This window comes from Anguilla rostrata, chromosome 8, assembly GCF_018555375.3.
Source record: "Anguilla rostrata isolate EN2019 chromosome 8, ASM1855537v3, whole genome shotgun sequence".
NCBI classification, from domain to species: Eukaryota; Metazoa; Chordata; class Actinopteri; order Anguilliformes; family Anguillidae; genus Anguilla; species Anguilla rostrata.
The window spans coordinates 4760308-4777310 of NC_057940.1; the positions used below are offsets into that span (position 1 = coordinate 4760308).

Genomic DNA, 17003 nt, shown 5'->3' on the forward strand with positions numbered 1-17003 from the left:
CTACCACACACTCACACTCTCCACCACGCACTCACACACTGTACCCCATACTCACACACACTACCACACACTCACACTCTCCACCACGCACTCACACACTGTACCCCATACTCACACACACTACCACACACTCACACACTCCACCTTACACTCACACCCTCCACCACACACTCACACACTGTATCACACACTCACACACACTATCACACACTCTTCTGCTCATTTACACATTTTACCCCTCACTCACACACTCTAATGCACGCTGTATTGTTTGTGTGAATTTTCGATGCAATTCTGGAGTTTAATTTAATTATTTATGTTGTTTTTTTCAGAGATCAGTGAGGACTGAGAGAGAAGAATAAATTTGTCAGAGGGGAGGAGATATTAATTATCTGAAATAACTGTGTGTGTGCATGTGTGTATGTAGGCCTAAGTGTGAGTGCGTGCATGTGTGTGTGTTGCGTACGTGTGCGTGTATGTATGTGTGCATGCTTTGCTGTGATTTATTGCAATGCTTTGTTAGCTACTATGAGATCTTAACTGTATTTTTTAAGTTTTTTGTTTCAAACTTTTATGTTTTTTGTATTTGTGAGCTAAAGTCTTCATGTGCTTTTGGGTTTTTATGTGTTTTTGGATTATGAGCTTTTCATCCACTCGAGCCAAAGATGATTTTCCATCTGATGAAAAATAAAGTTTTTTGAATCTAAAGTAGTCACACTTTTGCTCAAATGAAACCTTAATGAGCATTCAATTAAAGAAAAACATGAAATTGTATTTTAATGGTAAAAAAAAAAACACAAACCAAATATAATTCAAATGAAATGACATTAAGTTTAGACTCAACATCATGCAATAAATATTGATTAAATACTGAATAAGTTTTATACATGTGTAGTTCCACTAAACCAGACTGCAGTTTTTGTGATTAACCCCTATATTCAATCAAACACAGGTATCCATTTTAAGGGCATATGCAATTCAGTCAACGCAGACTTAAATTGTTTTGTATTCACTCAACGAAGCCTTTAAGTTCTTTAGGACTGAAAAATCCATGAAGCAGGAACAGGTGTGGCCTGAATGTTTCCTGATGACCCAGGCTAGTAGCAGAAGCTTTTTTTAAATGATCAAGTGATTGTGTAGTTTGAAAAAAAACCTGTTTGCTTTTCTCCAACCATAAAATCCTCAGTTTTAATACAGTTTATTAATATTTCAGGGTGAAAGAAATTGAATAATGCAATAATTAGGAATTTTTGAATTTCACATTAGGTGCATATGGCATGTAATACATATTTTTTATGAAATAACGAAGAGGAAATACATTTTTTTTTTTTAAACTTTGGTGAGTCACAATTTGTACAGATTAAAACAGACTTTTTTCAACTTTTAACCGTAAAATTAAAATCAGGGCCGCCCCGTCCTGTAGGTGAGATACACACTGGGCGTTGGGCCCCGCCTTCCTCGAAAAGAGCCCCTCATTGGCTTAAAAACCACGCGGAGAAAGAGACACGGCACCCCGGTCTGCTACCGCAATCTCCACCACATGGTCTGTTGTTACGGTTGCTCTCCACACCCACAAACATAAGCGATGCCGACACCAAGGTTTCCCAATAATAACCAATACTTTTTATTAGAACACCAAACGTAATGACAAAATAACTATACAACATAAGGTGAAATCCAGACACGGCCGTGGTCCAACAGCGAGGAGAAAATAAAGCCCCCTCCTGAGAAGCCGACTCCAGGCTTCCTTTTATGGGCACCGCCACAGGTGCTTACAATTATATGAAACAAGAAAACACAGGCCTCCAAACGGCCAGCGCCCCCACCTGACGCGGAGGGGCGTAACACCCCCCCCCCACCAGCTGGGGACACCAGTCCCCAAAACAGAAATTCAAACAAACGAATACCAAATCATAAATACCAACTCCAAGCATCGACAGACGAGACTTCCCACTTTGACTCCCAGCGTTGAACCTCTTCTGCCATGCCACTGCAACTTGAGGACAGAAAGAGAACGAGGGGAGACGAACAGAGAGAGAAACGCCACAACTGACGGCGGCCCGTCAACAAGCCACGTGATCAACGCGTCAAGACGCATCCCTAGACTCGGCACATCCGTGGGACAGCGCATCTGCTACCACGTTGTCCTTCCCACGAATGTGCCGAATCTCCAGGTGATGCCCCTGCAAAAACAGGCTCCAGCGCATGAGGCGCTGGTTTTTGTTTTGCATCTGATGTAAATAAACTAACGGGTTATGGTCCGTAAACACCAGCACAGGGTGATTAACGGAGCCGACAGACATCGAAATGTTGCACTGCCCAGACAAGAGCTAAAGTCTCCTTCTCAATGGTGGAGTACTGGCGTTGGTGTTTATTGAATTTACGGGAAAAGAAACACACCGGGTGATCGATGGTCAGCTCATCCTCCTGTAACAAGACTGCACCGGCACCTACGTCGCTAGCATCAATGGCGAGCTTAAACGGCTTGTCAAAATGAGGGGCTGACAAAACGGGAGCATTACATAAAAGGGCTTTCACATTTTCAAAAGCGATCTGACAAGCGAGGGACCAATGAAACGGGACCTTATCCCCGAGGAGGTCAGTCAAGGGGGCGACTACAGCAGAGAAATTTGGGCAAAACCCACAATAACCAGTCATTCCCAAAAATCTCATCACTTCCTTCTTACTAGTCGGAGCAGGAAAACGGTCAATAGCCTCGACTTTGGCGCGCACGGGCCGGACCTCACCACGGCCAACCACCTTGCCAAGGTATGTGACCGTGGCTTGTCCGAACTCACATTTAGCCAGGTTAACAGTAAGGTTTGCATCTACTAGACGAGCAAACAAGGCTCTGATCTGCGCCAGATTGAGGCCAAGTGTCACTGAACACAATGACGTCATCTAGATATGCAGCACACCCCTCGAGACCAGACGGCACGCAGTTCATTAACCGCTGAAAAGTTGCGGGGGCGTTACGCATACCAAAAGCCATGACGGAATAAGAGTATAAACCCTGTGGGGTTACAAACGCAGAAACCTCTTTCACTCTCTGGGTCAACGGGACTTGCCAGTAACCCTTGAGGAGGTCAAATTTACTGACAAATTGTGCCGAACCAACCTGGTCTATGCAGTCCTCCATTCTCGAGAGAGGGTAGCAGTCAGCTTTTGTTACAGCATTAACTTTACGATAATCTGTACAAAACCTATACGAGCCATCCGGCTTCCCAATTAGCAAGCATGGGCTAGACCAGCTAGAAAAACTGGGCTGCGCAGTTATTTTCAAGCATATAATTCAAGTCTTTAAGTAGATGTTCATTTTTTCCTGGAGATACACGGTAAAAATGCTGCTTAATAGGCCTTGCTTCACCCACATCAATATCATGCTCCACAAGCGTAGTTCGAGAAGGAATATCAGGAAAGAGAGATAGATGAGACTTAAACAGACAAGGTCAGACTGTTTGGAACTGGTCAAATGCAAAAACTGTGTTTCAAGGTTCCTAAGGAACTGTGAATTATTTAACCTACCCCTAAATACCTCCTCAGCTGGCACTACTTCATATTCCCCTGCATCTACCACCCACGGAGGCTGAGAAGGGTGGTCAGCCATGGAGCTAGCAAATGCAGGAGGATCAGAGGAGTTCAGCACAGAGGACAAGGCTACAGGCTTAACAGGGACAGATAAGGAAGCCTTCTCAGCATTCAGCCCGGCTGACAACGGCTCGGAAGGGCGAGCATAATACGGCTTCAGCATGTTAATATGGCACAGTTGAACACGCTTTTTCCTGTCCGGAGTGTTAATCAAATAGTTCAGGTCTGAAACCCTCTGCTCCACAACGTAAGGTCCACTAAACCTAGCCTGTAAGGCCGAACCAAGAATGGGCAGCAATGCCAAGACTTTATCTCCAGGATCAAAGTGGCGGACTTTAGCCTTCTGATCGAACCAACCCTTCATTCTCTGTAAGCCTTCTAGGTTTTTCTTAGCCAACGCACACGCCCTATACAACCAAAGGCGAAAATAATTCACGTAGCTCAACAGGTTAGCCGGAGGCGTTTCTGGAAGCCACTGATCTCTAATCAGCCCAAGGGGGGCTCTAACTTGGTGTCCAAACACCAATTCAGTAGGACTAAAACCTGTGCTTTCCTGTGACACCTCACAGGCAGCCATAAGCAACCAGGGGAGTCCCTCCTCCCAATCCTTCTCCAGCTCATGGCAGTACGCACGTAGCATAGACTTCAATGTTTGATGGAAGCGTTCGAGGGCGCCCTGGCTTTCAGCGTGACAGGCAGTAGACACGTTGTGCTTTATTCTGAGCTGCCGAAAAACTTGGGCGAAAACACAGGACATAAAATTGGTTCCCTGGTCTCTGAACCACTTTGGGAATGGCAAAAACTGTTATAAACTTGGTCAGAGCTTTCAAAACGGCTTTAGCCGTAATCGTACGCAACGGCACAGCCTCTGGATATCGTGTAGCTTGGCACATCATAGTGAGCAAATACGTGTTTCCAGCTTTGGACCAAGGAAGCGGGCCAACAATCAACAATAAGATGTTTGAACGGTTCGCCAATTACGGGGATCGGAAACAACAGCGCAGGTGGAATGATTTTATTAGGTTTACCAGTGAGCTGGCAAACGTGACAAGTTTTACAATACTGCACTACATCTGTTTTCAATCCCAGCCAGAAAAACTGGCGAAGAACACAATTGTATGTTTTATTTACTCCTAAATGTCCAGCTATACCATCATGGGAGACACTCAAAATCTGCTGCCTGTAAGGCGAGGGAATAACTACCTGATAGACTACAACACGCTCAGCAGACATGCTACTGGGCCTCCATTTTCTCATTAACACACCCTCTTTAGTGAAGTAACCCTGGGACACAGAATCCAGCTCACTATCAGGGATAACCTGCTCGAAAAGGACAGACGGAGCACAATCAGCTGTCTGAGCTGCCACCATTTCCTCTCGGGAAACTGGCAAGTCACACACCCCACTCAAGGGCATCTCCTCAGAGACAACGTCCTCTTTGGCTTTGGCTGTCGGGAAAACCTGGAGTGGAATACACTTCTCAGGATTAGCCATAAAAGTTTCACTCAGATCTAAGCAGCAGGGTGGTTCAGGCTTAGGCACCCGGGAAACAGAGGGCGAATTATCACGGCGACTCATTGCTCGAGTGACGGCACAGGCGGGGAAAACCCCAGGGAACCTCTGGGTACACAGATCTGGCTCCCTGGACGGGCACGGCACAGTAACGACCTCGAGGGGCCTTTCCACCCCTTTCCATACCCGCACCCCCTGCCAACTCATTTCCCATCAGGAAGGTGACTCCCTCTACAGGCAATGAGGGACACACTCCTACCACCACGGTTCCAGACACTAGGTCCGAAGTAATATTAATGCGGTGCAAAGGCACCTCCACAAAGCGCATTCCAAAACCCCGAACCAGTACACTGCTCCCAGTAGAAGCCTCAGCTGAAAGGGGTAAAATACCCTCAAGGAGAAAAGACTGTGCTGCCCCAGCGTCTCGAAGTATCTTAACCGATCTCATCTCTGCCGTACCTGGTAAAGATACGGAACCATTCGTAAGAAACGGGGCGTAATCACAAATATCCCCATGTTCCTGAGACGTTAAACTTCTCCAAGGAAACGCCACAGCCAGCCTCCGCGATCGCAACGGAGCAACCAAAGCTGCGGGTTTTACATGGGACTGAGCCTTTAAAATTGAACAGTTCGCCACCACATGTCCACGCATCTTACAAAAATTACAATGTCGGGTCTCGAAACGCCTGCCAACAGGATTACCGTCGCTTAACCTGTTTGCCGAGGGATCGTAAACATACCTGCCATTTCCGGGCGGTGCATCACTGCGATATCGGTGATCCCCAAACACCCCTCGGTGCGTCAAAACAAACTCATCGGCTAGTACGGCAGCTGCCGCAGGTGTACTCACTTTGTGTTCATTAATATATGTAGCAATGCGTTCAGGCACAGAGTTTTTAAAATCCTCCAACACCATAAGATTACGCAAATCTTCAAATGTGCTAACTTTAGTGGAAACACACCAGCGATCAAATAAAGACATAGATTCTCGAGCAAACATAAAGAAAGGAGATAATCAAACGTATGTTAAGTTTTCTAAACTTTTGGCGATACGCCTCTGGCACCAACTCATACGCTTTAAGAATGGCAGCCTTTACTGTCGGATATTCGAGGCTCTGATCTGGCGTGAGGGAGGAATATACCTCCTGCGCTTTTCCAGTGAACAACCGCATGAGGGTTCTTCCGGCGTCAGGCCATTTCAGAGTCATGGCTACACGTTCAAACAGCGTAAAGAATTGGTCAGCATCTTTTTCATTAAAAGGTGGCATTAAACGCAGATGTCGGCTAATATCAAAGCTAGTAGCCGGAGAGGGAGGTGGAGAAACCACATTGCCAGATTCTAATTTCTTTAACTCAATCGTGGCCATAAGTTCCTTCTCTTTAGCCTGCAGCTCCAGTTTCCTTAACTCGAGCTCATAAAGAGCTTTGTCGCGTGCAGCCGCATCCTTAGCGGCTCTTTCCCTTTCCTGGGCCTGCATCTCCAACGTTTTTAATTCAATCTCCTGTTTTTTTTTTTTTTTTTTTTTTTTTTTTAATTCTAAAGCATTTGCCAACTCAGCTTCTCTAATTCGCAGGGTTGTCTCTTGAGTCACCTGAAGGGAGACTAGAGCCGCGTTTCCACCGCAGGAACTATAACCTTTGGAGGAACTCAGTGCGTTTCCACCGCAGGAACTAGGGTCTAAATTTATTTCTGGGGGCTTTGTTTTACCCCCCAAAACGTTCCTGCTCGGGGGGTAGTACTTTCCGAAAGTACAGGAACCTTTTGGGGGGAGCTTGCAGCGCTGAACATTTCTGATTGGTCGAGTACTCGTAGCATTTTTTTTGTGTCTATTTTCAGGCGCCATGTTTAAAAGTATGTAGGCGCAACCCGATTTATTTTCATAATAACTTCAAATCAAACTTGTATGTTATGCGGCGCAGTAGCCTACTTTTGGTTATAGCCTGCCAACGTCTTGGAATTATAACGTGTGCTCTTCTGCTCTTTTCTTGATTTAGTATTTGTTTTATAAAATGCTAAGCATTCGTGCTGGGACAGCATATTACGTACTAAAACATTCAAACGGATTAATTCGGTTGCTGAATATTTTCTTCCGGATTTTCTTTGTTAGCCTGTTGTAATTGACTCAAAACGTTTGATACAGTTATGTGAGGTATGCGGTAGTTCTGCGTAATTAACATTGGTGATACAGTACAAGCAAACTGGAAATCACCTTCCGCACTTTTTGTCAGGGTAAAATAACAGGTTAATTCTAGTAATCGTACCTTTAGCTTTTTCAGACTGCCGTAATTTTACTCTGCCATTCTTCAATTCCACAAAAAGACCAGGAAGACTATGGACTAATTTATGGTGCATGGTTCGCATCTGGAGGGCACACTTCGCTGCTCGGCTAGCAGTAACTTCGAAGGAAAACGAACGGTGGCTGTACCACTAATTTAAATCTTCACGCAAGTCCAAGTTTTCGTTCTATTCTTGTCATTTTGCGATTAGCCTATATGGAATTGACGATGAGAAAGTAATCAAACAGCAAATTGTTTACAACGTGTGCATGTTTTCTGCTGTTGTTGCCAGTTATTTTGGAAATGTGAATGCATTCTGTCGCTTCGGATGTCAAGACATGAAAGCGAATGTTCGCATAAAAACATAATGAATGTGTTTGAGAGGATATATAAAACAGTTACAATCTGACTATTGGTCTGTTATATCCTATTTGTTGCATAACGGTCCAAGTTCAACTACCAACGACAGTTTTGCTGCAAAAGAATATTTCAATTCCAGGTGATTAAATTGATAAAAATCAATAAATACAAAAGTAACCATATATAGTTGTTGGTAACCCGTTGTATATACGTGGAATACACCCCTCCGGGCTGTCCCGGTTATTAGAAAATAATGTAGGCTACTTCGGTGGTAGTATGGGGTTACAGAAGAAATCATATGACAGATGGACCGACGACAACGTCGCTTTTTCATACGTCAGTGGGCTAATTTGCCTAATCTTCGCGGGACTTTAGACCCCGGTGGAAACGCAGACAACCATTAGCTGAAGGAACCTTTTAGTTCCTGGTAAAATAGTTCCTGGGACTGAAAGTTCCGGGTAATTTTGGTGGAAACAGGGCTTAGGAGAAAGGGGTTGTTCCTCAGATTTCTCTTTTAGTATGTCACGATCAATCAAGGTGGCTTTCAAGATAATTTTAACGTTCTCTTTATATCGCTTGCTGGGAATTTCTATTAAATAATGCTCTGCGATTTTTAACAGCTGATCTTTTGTATACAGCTCGAGCAGTTTCACGGAGGGTTCCGCAATAAAATCATCTATGACCGAAGCCATCGTTAACACTAAACAGACAAGGACAGTGACAATGTTCGGAGACCGAAAACTGCAAGATAGTAGCTATAGCTACTCCACAAGGCGGTGCAATAAAATAACAGCAGCAGATCAATAACACACAGTCAACTCTACTGCCGCACCCCACAAACGCGAAAAACTTCCAAAACTAACAAAACTGTGCTCAAACGAGGTAAGTTAGAGAATACCTACCGGATCAGCAAATCCCGGACGAGCCCACAATTATGTTACGGTTGCTCTTCAGACCCGCAAACATAAGCGATGCCGACACCAATGTTTCCCAATACTTTTTATTATTAGAACACCATTCGTAATGACAAAATAACTACACAACATAAGGTGAAATCCAGACACGGTCGTGGTCCAACGGCGAGGACAAAATCAAGACCCCTCCTGAGAAGCCGACTCCAGGCTTCCTTTTATGGGCACCACCACAGGTGCTTCCAATTATCTGAAACAAGAAAACAGGCCTCCAAACGGCCAGCGCCCCCACCTGACGCGGAAGGGTGTAACATTTGTGATCACAATTTACGGTGTAAGATTGCAAATATGTGACTAGAATGTTCTTAACCGACCATTCTAATGCCGATGTAACAATCTCTGCCTTTAAGTGAAAACAGTGGAGTTTTCGAACACTTAGAACTTCGAAAAACATTGAAAACAAAGCATTCCAAAAAACCTGCTCTTCTAAGGGTTAAGATGCACCCTTATTCACAGTGGCATATACGGACTCAGGTTATGTTGGAGGATCTCCTGCTAGTCCCAACATGTCATAGACTGTGTTCACCTCTGGGTGGCACTCTGGGTTTGCAGTGGTGACTGTGTAATACATGGTTTCTACTGTGCTTATATTACTGTGCACCACACCCAGACCCTACAGACAGACAGATACAGGGACAGAACAGTTATCAATATCATTATAATCATTTGGGGCTTGAAGTGTATATATATAAGTATATATTATACTATGTTTTCATGGTGGATATTTGTGCTTGCCTCGCTTAATTGCTGCTTGCAGCTATATTGTGTGATTGAAGAGTAATGAGAGTTGGGTATGCGCACCAACTATCTATTCATAACTACAAGTCAGGAGAGTGCGATGGTCCATTTTTAATAAATTACTGGTCATGCAGTGTCACAAAATCAAATGTATAATACATGATTGTACATAGTAGTTGTATACGAAGCACTTGTTCATCAGCCACAGTGCAGCCACTGCAGCCTGTAACTGAAACACACTTCCTGTTTGAAGTTTGTGGGCTAAAAAAGAAGAAGCAAATATTCCAACCACCAGCATAGCCTCCCATTTTAAAATCCCTCACCACACACACGCAAACACACACATACTCACACACACACACACATTACATTCTAGCTCTGCTACTGAGGAAGTTCCACAGATCACTAGCTGTCTCTCTCTAAGACTTAAAATGCTCCTCCTGTTGGTGTCCACACTGCTCTTGTCAGGTACAGTACACTTCAAACACATCTATTTGAAATATGTGTGTATATAATAGGCCACTTGCCTCTTATTTTGTGTGGTTCAAACTTATTTGTCATTTTTTTCACATGCAAAGCAACATTTGCTTACATCCTTTTGATTTCCATCTATAGGCACTTTTACTAGGCAGGCATTTTATACTTTGTAAACATACATCAGCATTTTTTTTCTGATCTCTCATGCCAGTGAACTATGTTTGCCTCCAGAAGGAATTGTTGGTGCTGAGCTTGATGCTCTTGTTGAAGTTATGGGACATTCGGAAATTCGGTCAGATCCAGGAGCTCAACAGGCTGCTCCAGTACTTACTCAGTGTTTGTGCATCCCGTGACCAGAGTCAGCTGCTTGCATAAACGGTTTATGCAGCCATTTTGGGCCACAGCTGGGGATGGGCCACACAACACAGGATTCAAATGTTTTTATTTTATTTTATTGAAAGTCGTTTAAATAGTGCAGTATTCAGAGAGCTTGGATTGTCAAGTCAAGTCAAGTCAAAGTTTATTTATATAGCACATTTACAACAACCACAGTTGAACAAAGTGCTTGAACAGACTTAAAATACCAAAAACGAATACAAAAGATAAAAATGAGAATAAAAGGAAATAATAAACATGGTAATAAAATAATTATATCGAAGATAAAAACAAGGTGACAAGCTCAACTGAAATTGAATGCCAACGAGAAGAGGTGGGTCTTCAGCAGGGACTTAAAAGACTCTAGGGTCTGAGCAGTTCTTATATGAAAAGGTAGGCTGTTCCAGAGATTAGGGGCAGCTACCGCAAAGGTTCGGTCGCCTCTATTTTTGTTACATTACATTACAGGCATTTAGCAGACGCTCTTATCCAGAGCGACTTACACAACTTTTTACATAGCATTTTACATTGTATCCATTTATACAGCTGGATATATACTGAAGCAATGCAGGTTAAGTACCTTGCTCAAGGGTACAACGGCAGTGTCCTTACCCGGGAATCGAACCTGTAACCTTTCGGTTACAAGCGCAGTTCCTTACCCTCTGTGCCACACTCCGTGGGTAATGTAATGTAATGTAATTTTTGTGCCTGGATCTCGGAACATCCAAGAGCATCTGGTTGGCCGACCTTAGTGCTCTAACTGGAGTATGATGCCGCAAAAGTTCAAGGATAGCTGTTTTGATGATATTGCTCTTGCGCTAATTCCCCGGTCTGTGAACACACTGACAAATCCCCATCCCCCCCACCCCCCACCCCCCCACCCCTTGATTCATGATGTCATGTCATGACAGCCCTGCATTTATAGATGGAAAGTTTGCCAAGTTCATTTTGAACAGCTGAGCTTGTTCTTAACTTGAATACCATTTAACTTTGAATGCTGTTTAAAGATGTTGATGAGTAAAAGTACCCAGTAAGTGTACTGGATTTAATCAAAGAAAACCTTTTATAAAAGTGCAATGATACCGTGTAAGACTGCTTGTATTTGATGATATAATGTGTGCTATACAGCATATCTGCAGGACATATTTTGTTTTGAAGTTTTAAAATGAACATTTCTCTGTTTTGTCCAGTTTCCAGAGCTGAGGAGTCTCTGTTTGTGCGTAAGGGAAGCTCTGTTCGTCTGGATGTGCAGGGATATGAAGGACTCCGGTTTAACACCCTGTACTGGCGTTTTAACTCCACAGCCATACTAGAATACATCGGGTTTAAACATCTGACATTTATCAAGTTTAAAGATCTGACATTTTATAAAGATTATAAGATCAGGACCGAATTTGATCAAAAGAACTTCACTCTGCTGCTGAAGAACGTGCAGGAGAGGGACAGTGGGATCTACACAGCAAAGATAACTGATATTGCAGGAATGGACAGAGATGTTGCTTCCTACAGGCTCACAGTTCAAGGTAGAAATAACACACTATTTTACAGTCTTTGTGTACAGTACAATCATAAGGGTCCAGAAAAGATATGGGTGGAGAATACATCAATACTAATGCATTTAAATAATGCTGTCATCCTGCAGATAAATGTGATTTCTGACATTATCATGAGATTGTCATTTGATGATATTTCTCAGATTATTATACGATTATATGGTTAAATTTGAATATATGGGATTATTATTGCCAATTTAATGAAAGAGATTATTATGAGACTTTATGGTGTAATGTGTCACATCTTTGGCCCAGTGGATTGGTTGTTGTTTTGCAGAGGCCCCGCCCACACCCCAGGTGAGAGTGGCGTTACTCTCCTCTGCTGGAGGGTTCTGTATGGTGTCAGTGAACTGCTCTGCTAAAGACACCTGGGCCAGCTACACCTGTGGCCACACCCACTGCACACAGGTAGCAAATACAACCTCGCCGACAGGAGTCAACATCATCGTCACGGCAACTAATGGGACCATCCACTGCAGCAGCAGTAACCAGGTCGACATAAAGACGCGATCAGAATCCATAAAGGACTTCTGGAAGTCTGTCTGTCTGTGCATAAATCCTGAAGGTTTGTCTGTGGGAAATGTCTAGAAGAGTATGTGGATAAAGTCTGAAAGTCTGTGGGTATCGTGTCTATATTTCTGTCTGTCATGTTCATATGTTTGTCAGGCATCTGTGATTCTGTCAGTTGTTTATATACATTTAAGGCTGCAGCCAGTAGTGTTTGCCATGAGATATTGTTCTGGTGTTCATTCCTTGTAACTTTTCCTGCTAGTGAGCGTGTGTGTGTGTTGTTTGTGGTGAGTGTATATGAATGTATTTGTGTGTACAAGTGTTTGGAGTGTATGAAATGAGTGTGTGCATGAGCATGTGACAGTATGTGTAGGTGTGTGTGTGTTTGAATGTGTGTATGCACAAATACACGTGTGTGTGTGTGTGTGTGTTTTGGTGTATGTATGTGTGTTTGTGTGTAAGACTAGTTGTCTCTGTAGGGTCCTGTGTGATGTTCTTTATTTCCTGTAGGTCCTCCAGTAACACCATCTCCTGGCCTCTCACTGTGTGCGCTAAAGTCAGTGCTGTTCTCCCTGGGTCTGGTTGCCATGGTTTCGGCTGTCATCGCAGTTAATACCAGAGAGAGGTGCTGCAGGTCAGTCATGGTCATTCCTGTGTTTACACCTCTCATCAGCAGTGAGCTTGAATCTGACACACTCAGTGACCTCTTAAAAAAGCATCCAAACAAACTCACATACTCTACCCCTCACTCACACTCTACGCCTCACACACTCTACCACACACGCACATGCTCTACCGCACACTCACACACTTTACCACTCTGTCACACACTACCTCACATTCACTCTACTTGACACTCACACACTCTAACTTACACTGTACCATTCACTCACTCACTCCACCACACACTCACACACTCTACCCCTCGCCCACACACTACCACACACTTACACATACTCACTCTACCACACACTCACACACACTTACACATACTCACACACTCACACACACTTAAACATACTCACACACTCTACCACACACTCACAACCACTTACACATACTCATAAACTCACACACTCTACCCCTCGCTCACACACTCTACCACACACTCACACACACTTACACATACTCACTCACTCCACCTATCAGTCATACACTCTACCATTCACTCCCACACTCTACCACAGATTCACACACTCTACCCCTCACTCACACACTCTGCCACACACTCACACCCTCCACCACACACTCACACACTCTACCCCTCACTCACACACTCTACCACACACTCACACACACTACCACACACTCACACCCTCCACCACACACTCACACACTCTACCCCTCACTCACACACTCTACCACACACTCAGATCTTCCACCACACACTCACACCCTCCACCACACACTCACACCTTCCACCACGCACTCACACCCTTCACCACACACTCACACACCCTACCCCTCACACATTCTACCACACACTCTCAGCCCCCACACACTCTAATAAACGCTGCATTGTTTCATGTGAATTTTGGATGTCGTAATGAAGTTAAAATTATTATTATTGTTTATTTTTGTTGTTTTTTTTTCAGAGATCAATCAGGACTGAGAGAGAAGGATAAATCAGTCAGAGGGGAGGAGAGAATTAAAATCTGAAATAACTGTGTGTGTGCATGTGTGTGTGTGTCTGTGTGTATGTGCATGTGTATGTGTATGTAAGTGTGCGTGCATGTGTGTGTGTGTGTGTTTGTGCGTACGTGTGCGTGTGTGTATGTGTGCATGCGTGCGTGCGTGTGTGTTTGTATCAAAAAACTACAAGCTCATGAATGCATATAAAACAAGCAATCCTAGCAAAGCAGTGCAGTACATATTTAAAATATTTCACCAGCACCACCCCAACCTTTGGGAGGGAAAACACAAGCACACAGTCATATTGGGGGTGACTGATAATGAACTAGTTTGTTCAAGCTTTGCTGTGATTTATTGCAATGCATTTTTAGCTACTATGTGATCTTAACTGTATTTTTTAAGTTTTTTGTTTCAAACTTTTATGTTATTTTTATTTGTGAGCTAAATTCTTCATGTGCTTTTGGATTTTTATGTGTTTTTGGATTATGAGCTTTTTCATCAACTCGAGCCAAAGATGATTTTCCATCTGATGAAAAATAAAGTTTTTTGAATCTAAAGTAGTCATACTTTTGCTCAAATGAATCCTTAATGGGCATTCAATTAAAGGAAAACATGAAATTGTATTTTAACGGTAAAAAATTTTTTTAAAACACAAAGCAAATATAATTCAAATGAAATGACATTAAGTTTAGGTTCAACATCATGCAAGAATATTTTTTAAATACTGAATAAGTTTTAGGGCACGTGTAGTTCCACTAAACCAGACTGCAGTTTTTGTGATTAACCCCTATATTCAATCAAACACAGGTATCCATTTTAAGGGCATATGCAATTCAGTAAAAGCAGACTTAAATTGTTTTGTATTCACTCAACGAAGCCTTTAAGTTCTTTCAGACTGAAAAATCCATGAAACAGGAAGAGGTGTGGTCTGAATGTTTCCTGATGACCCAGGCTAGTAGCAGAAGCTTTTTTAAAATGATCAAGTGATTGTGTAGTTTGAAAAAAGACCTGTTTGCTTCTCTCCAACCATAAAATCCTCAGTTTTATTACAGTTAATTAACATTTGAGAGTGAAAGAAACTGAATAATGCAATAATTAGGAATTTTTGACTTTCACATTAGGGGCATATGGCATAAAGTAAATAATTTTTATGAAATAATGAAGAGGAAATACATTTTAAAAAACTTTGGTGAGTCACATAATTTGTACAGATTAAAACAGACTTTTTTCAACTTTTAACAGTAAAATTAAAATCAGGGCTGCCCCGTCCTGTAGGTGAGATACACACTGGGCGTTGGGCCCCGCCTTCCTCGAAAAGAGCCCCTCATTGGCTTACAAACCACGCGGAGAAAGAGACACGGCACCCCAGTCTGCTACTGCAATCTCCACCACATGGTCTGTGATCACAATTTACGGTGTGAGGTTGCAAATATGTGACTAGAATGTTCTTAACCGACCATTCTAATGCTGATGTAACAATCGCTGCCTTTAAGTGAGAACAGTGGAGTTTTCGAACACTTAGAACTTTGAAAAACTTTGCAAACAAAGCATTCCAAAAAGCCTGCTCTTCTAAGGGTTAAGATGCACCCTTATTCACGGTGGCATATATGGACTCAGGTTTTGTTGGAGGATCTCTTGCTAGTCCCAACATGTCATAGACTGTGTTCACCTCCAGGTGGCGCTCTGGGTTTGCAGTGGTGACTGTGTCATACATGGTTTCTACTGTGCTTATATTACTGTGCACCACACCCAGACCCTACGGACAGACAGATACAGGGACAGATAGTGCAGCCACTGCTGCCTGTAACTGAAACACACTTCCTGTTTGAAGCTTGAAAAAAAAAAAGAGGCAAATATTTCAACATACAGCATAGCCTTCCATTTTAAAACCCCTCACCACACACACAGACACACACACATGCACACACAAACATTACAATCTAACTCTGCTACAGAGGAAGTTCCACAGATCACTAGCTCTCTCTCTCTCAGACTGAAAATGCTTGTCCTGTTGGTGTCCACACTGCCCTTCTCAGGTACAGTGCACTTCAAACACATCTATTTGAAATATGTGTTCATATAATTGGTCACTCGCCTCTTATTTTGTGTGGTTAAAACCTCTTCATCACCTGCAAAGCAACATTTGCTTCCATCCTTTTCATTGGGCGGCAGTGTATTATAATGGGTAGGGAACTGGTCTTGTAACTGAGAGGTCACAGGTTTGATCTGCGGGTAGGACACTGCCGTTGTACCCTTGAGCAAGGTACTTAACCTGCATTACTTCAGTATACATCCAGCTGTATAAATGGATGCAAATTAAAGTGCAATGCCAAATGTTGTGTAAGTCGCTCTGGATAAGAGTGTCTGCTAAAAATGCCTGTAATGTAATTTTCGTTTACAGGCACTTTTACTAGGTATACTTTTATACTTTGTAAACATACATGAGCATTTTTTCTTTTTCTGATCGCTCATGCCAGTGAACGATGTTTGCCTCCAGAAGGAATTGTTGGTGTTGAGCTTGATGCTCTTGTTGAAGTTACGGGACATTCGGAAATTTGGTCAGCTCCAGGAGCACAACGGGATGCTCGAGTACTTACTCAGAGCTTTTTTGCATACCGTGACCAGAGTCAGCTGCTGGCATGAACGGTCCCTTTGGCCATTTTGGGCCACAACCACAGATGGGCCACACAACTCAGTTTTCAAATGTTTTTATTTTATTGAAAGGCGTTTAAATTGTGCAGTATTCAGAGGGCATGGATAGCTGTTTTGATGCCATTACTCATGCTCTGATTCCCTGGCCTGTGACCACACTGACACATCCCCCCCACCCCTTGTGTCCTGACATCATGTCATGACAGCACTGCCCTGCATTTATAGATGGAAAGTTTGCCAGGTTCCTTTTGAACAGCTGAGTTCATTTCCCCAAAAGGGGAAATACAAACCGAGAATTTTAACTTTTAATAGGAACAAAAACAAGGCCACGCAGGGCAAGTCTCAAAAAGTCAAAATA

At 43.1% G+C, this 17003-nt stretch overlaps 2 protein-coding genes across 10 annotated transcripts in view; both read left to right on the forward strand.

Annotated features, from left to right (window-relative positions):
* Positions 1–17003, forward strand: part of LOC135260618 (carcinoembryonic antigen-related cell adhesion molecule 3-like) — a 39904-nt gene that overhangs the window by 15415 nt on the left and 7486 nt on the right. Inside the window, exon 4 of one of the 2 annotated variants that reach the window (XR_010331680.1) lies at positions 333–708. Coding sequence is in view for 1 of the 2 variants with exons in the window: in XM_064346000.1 (XP_064202070.1) it covers positions 11489–11821 (333 nt within the window). In the remaining variant the exon portion in view is untranslated. Of the gene's footprint in view, positions 1–332; positions 709–11488; positions 11822–17003 lie in introns of those variants that run through there. The other variant, XM_064346000.1, reaches the window with a different exon arrangement.
* LOC135260617 (carcinoembryonic antigen-related cell adhesion molecule 3-like) overlaps positions 9839–17003 on the forward strand; it is a 139243-nt gene continuing 132078 nt past the window's right edge. For 3 of the 8 annotated variants that reach the window (XM_064345989.1, XM_064345986.1, XM_064345988.1), the window contains exon 1: positions 15893–16029. In XM_064345989.1, the coding sequence (XP_064202059.1) occupies positions 15912–16029 (118 nt within the window). In that variant the 5' untranslated portion in view covers positions 15893–15911. Of the gene's footprint in view, positions 9858–15891; positions 16030–17003 lie in introns of those variants that run through there. The other 5 variants (XM_064345995.1, XM_064345996.1, XM_064345991.1 and 2 more) reach the window with 4 other exon arrangements.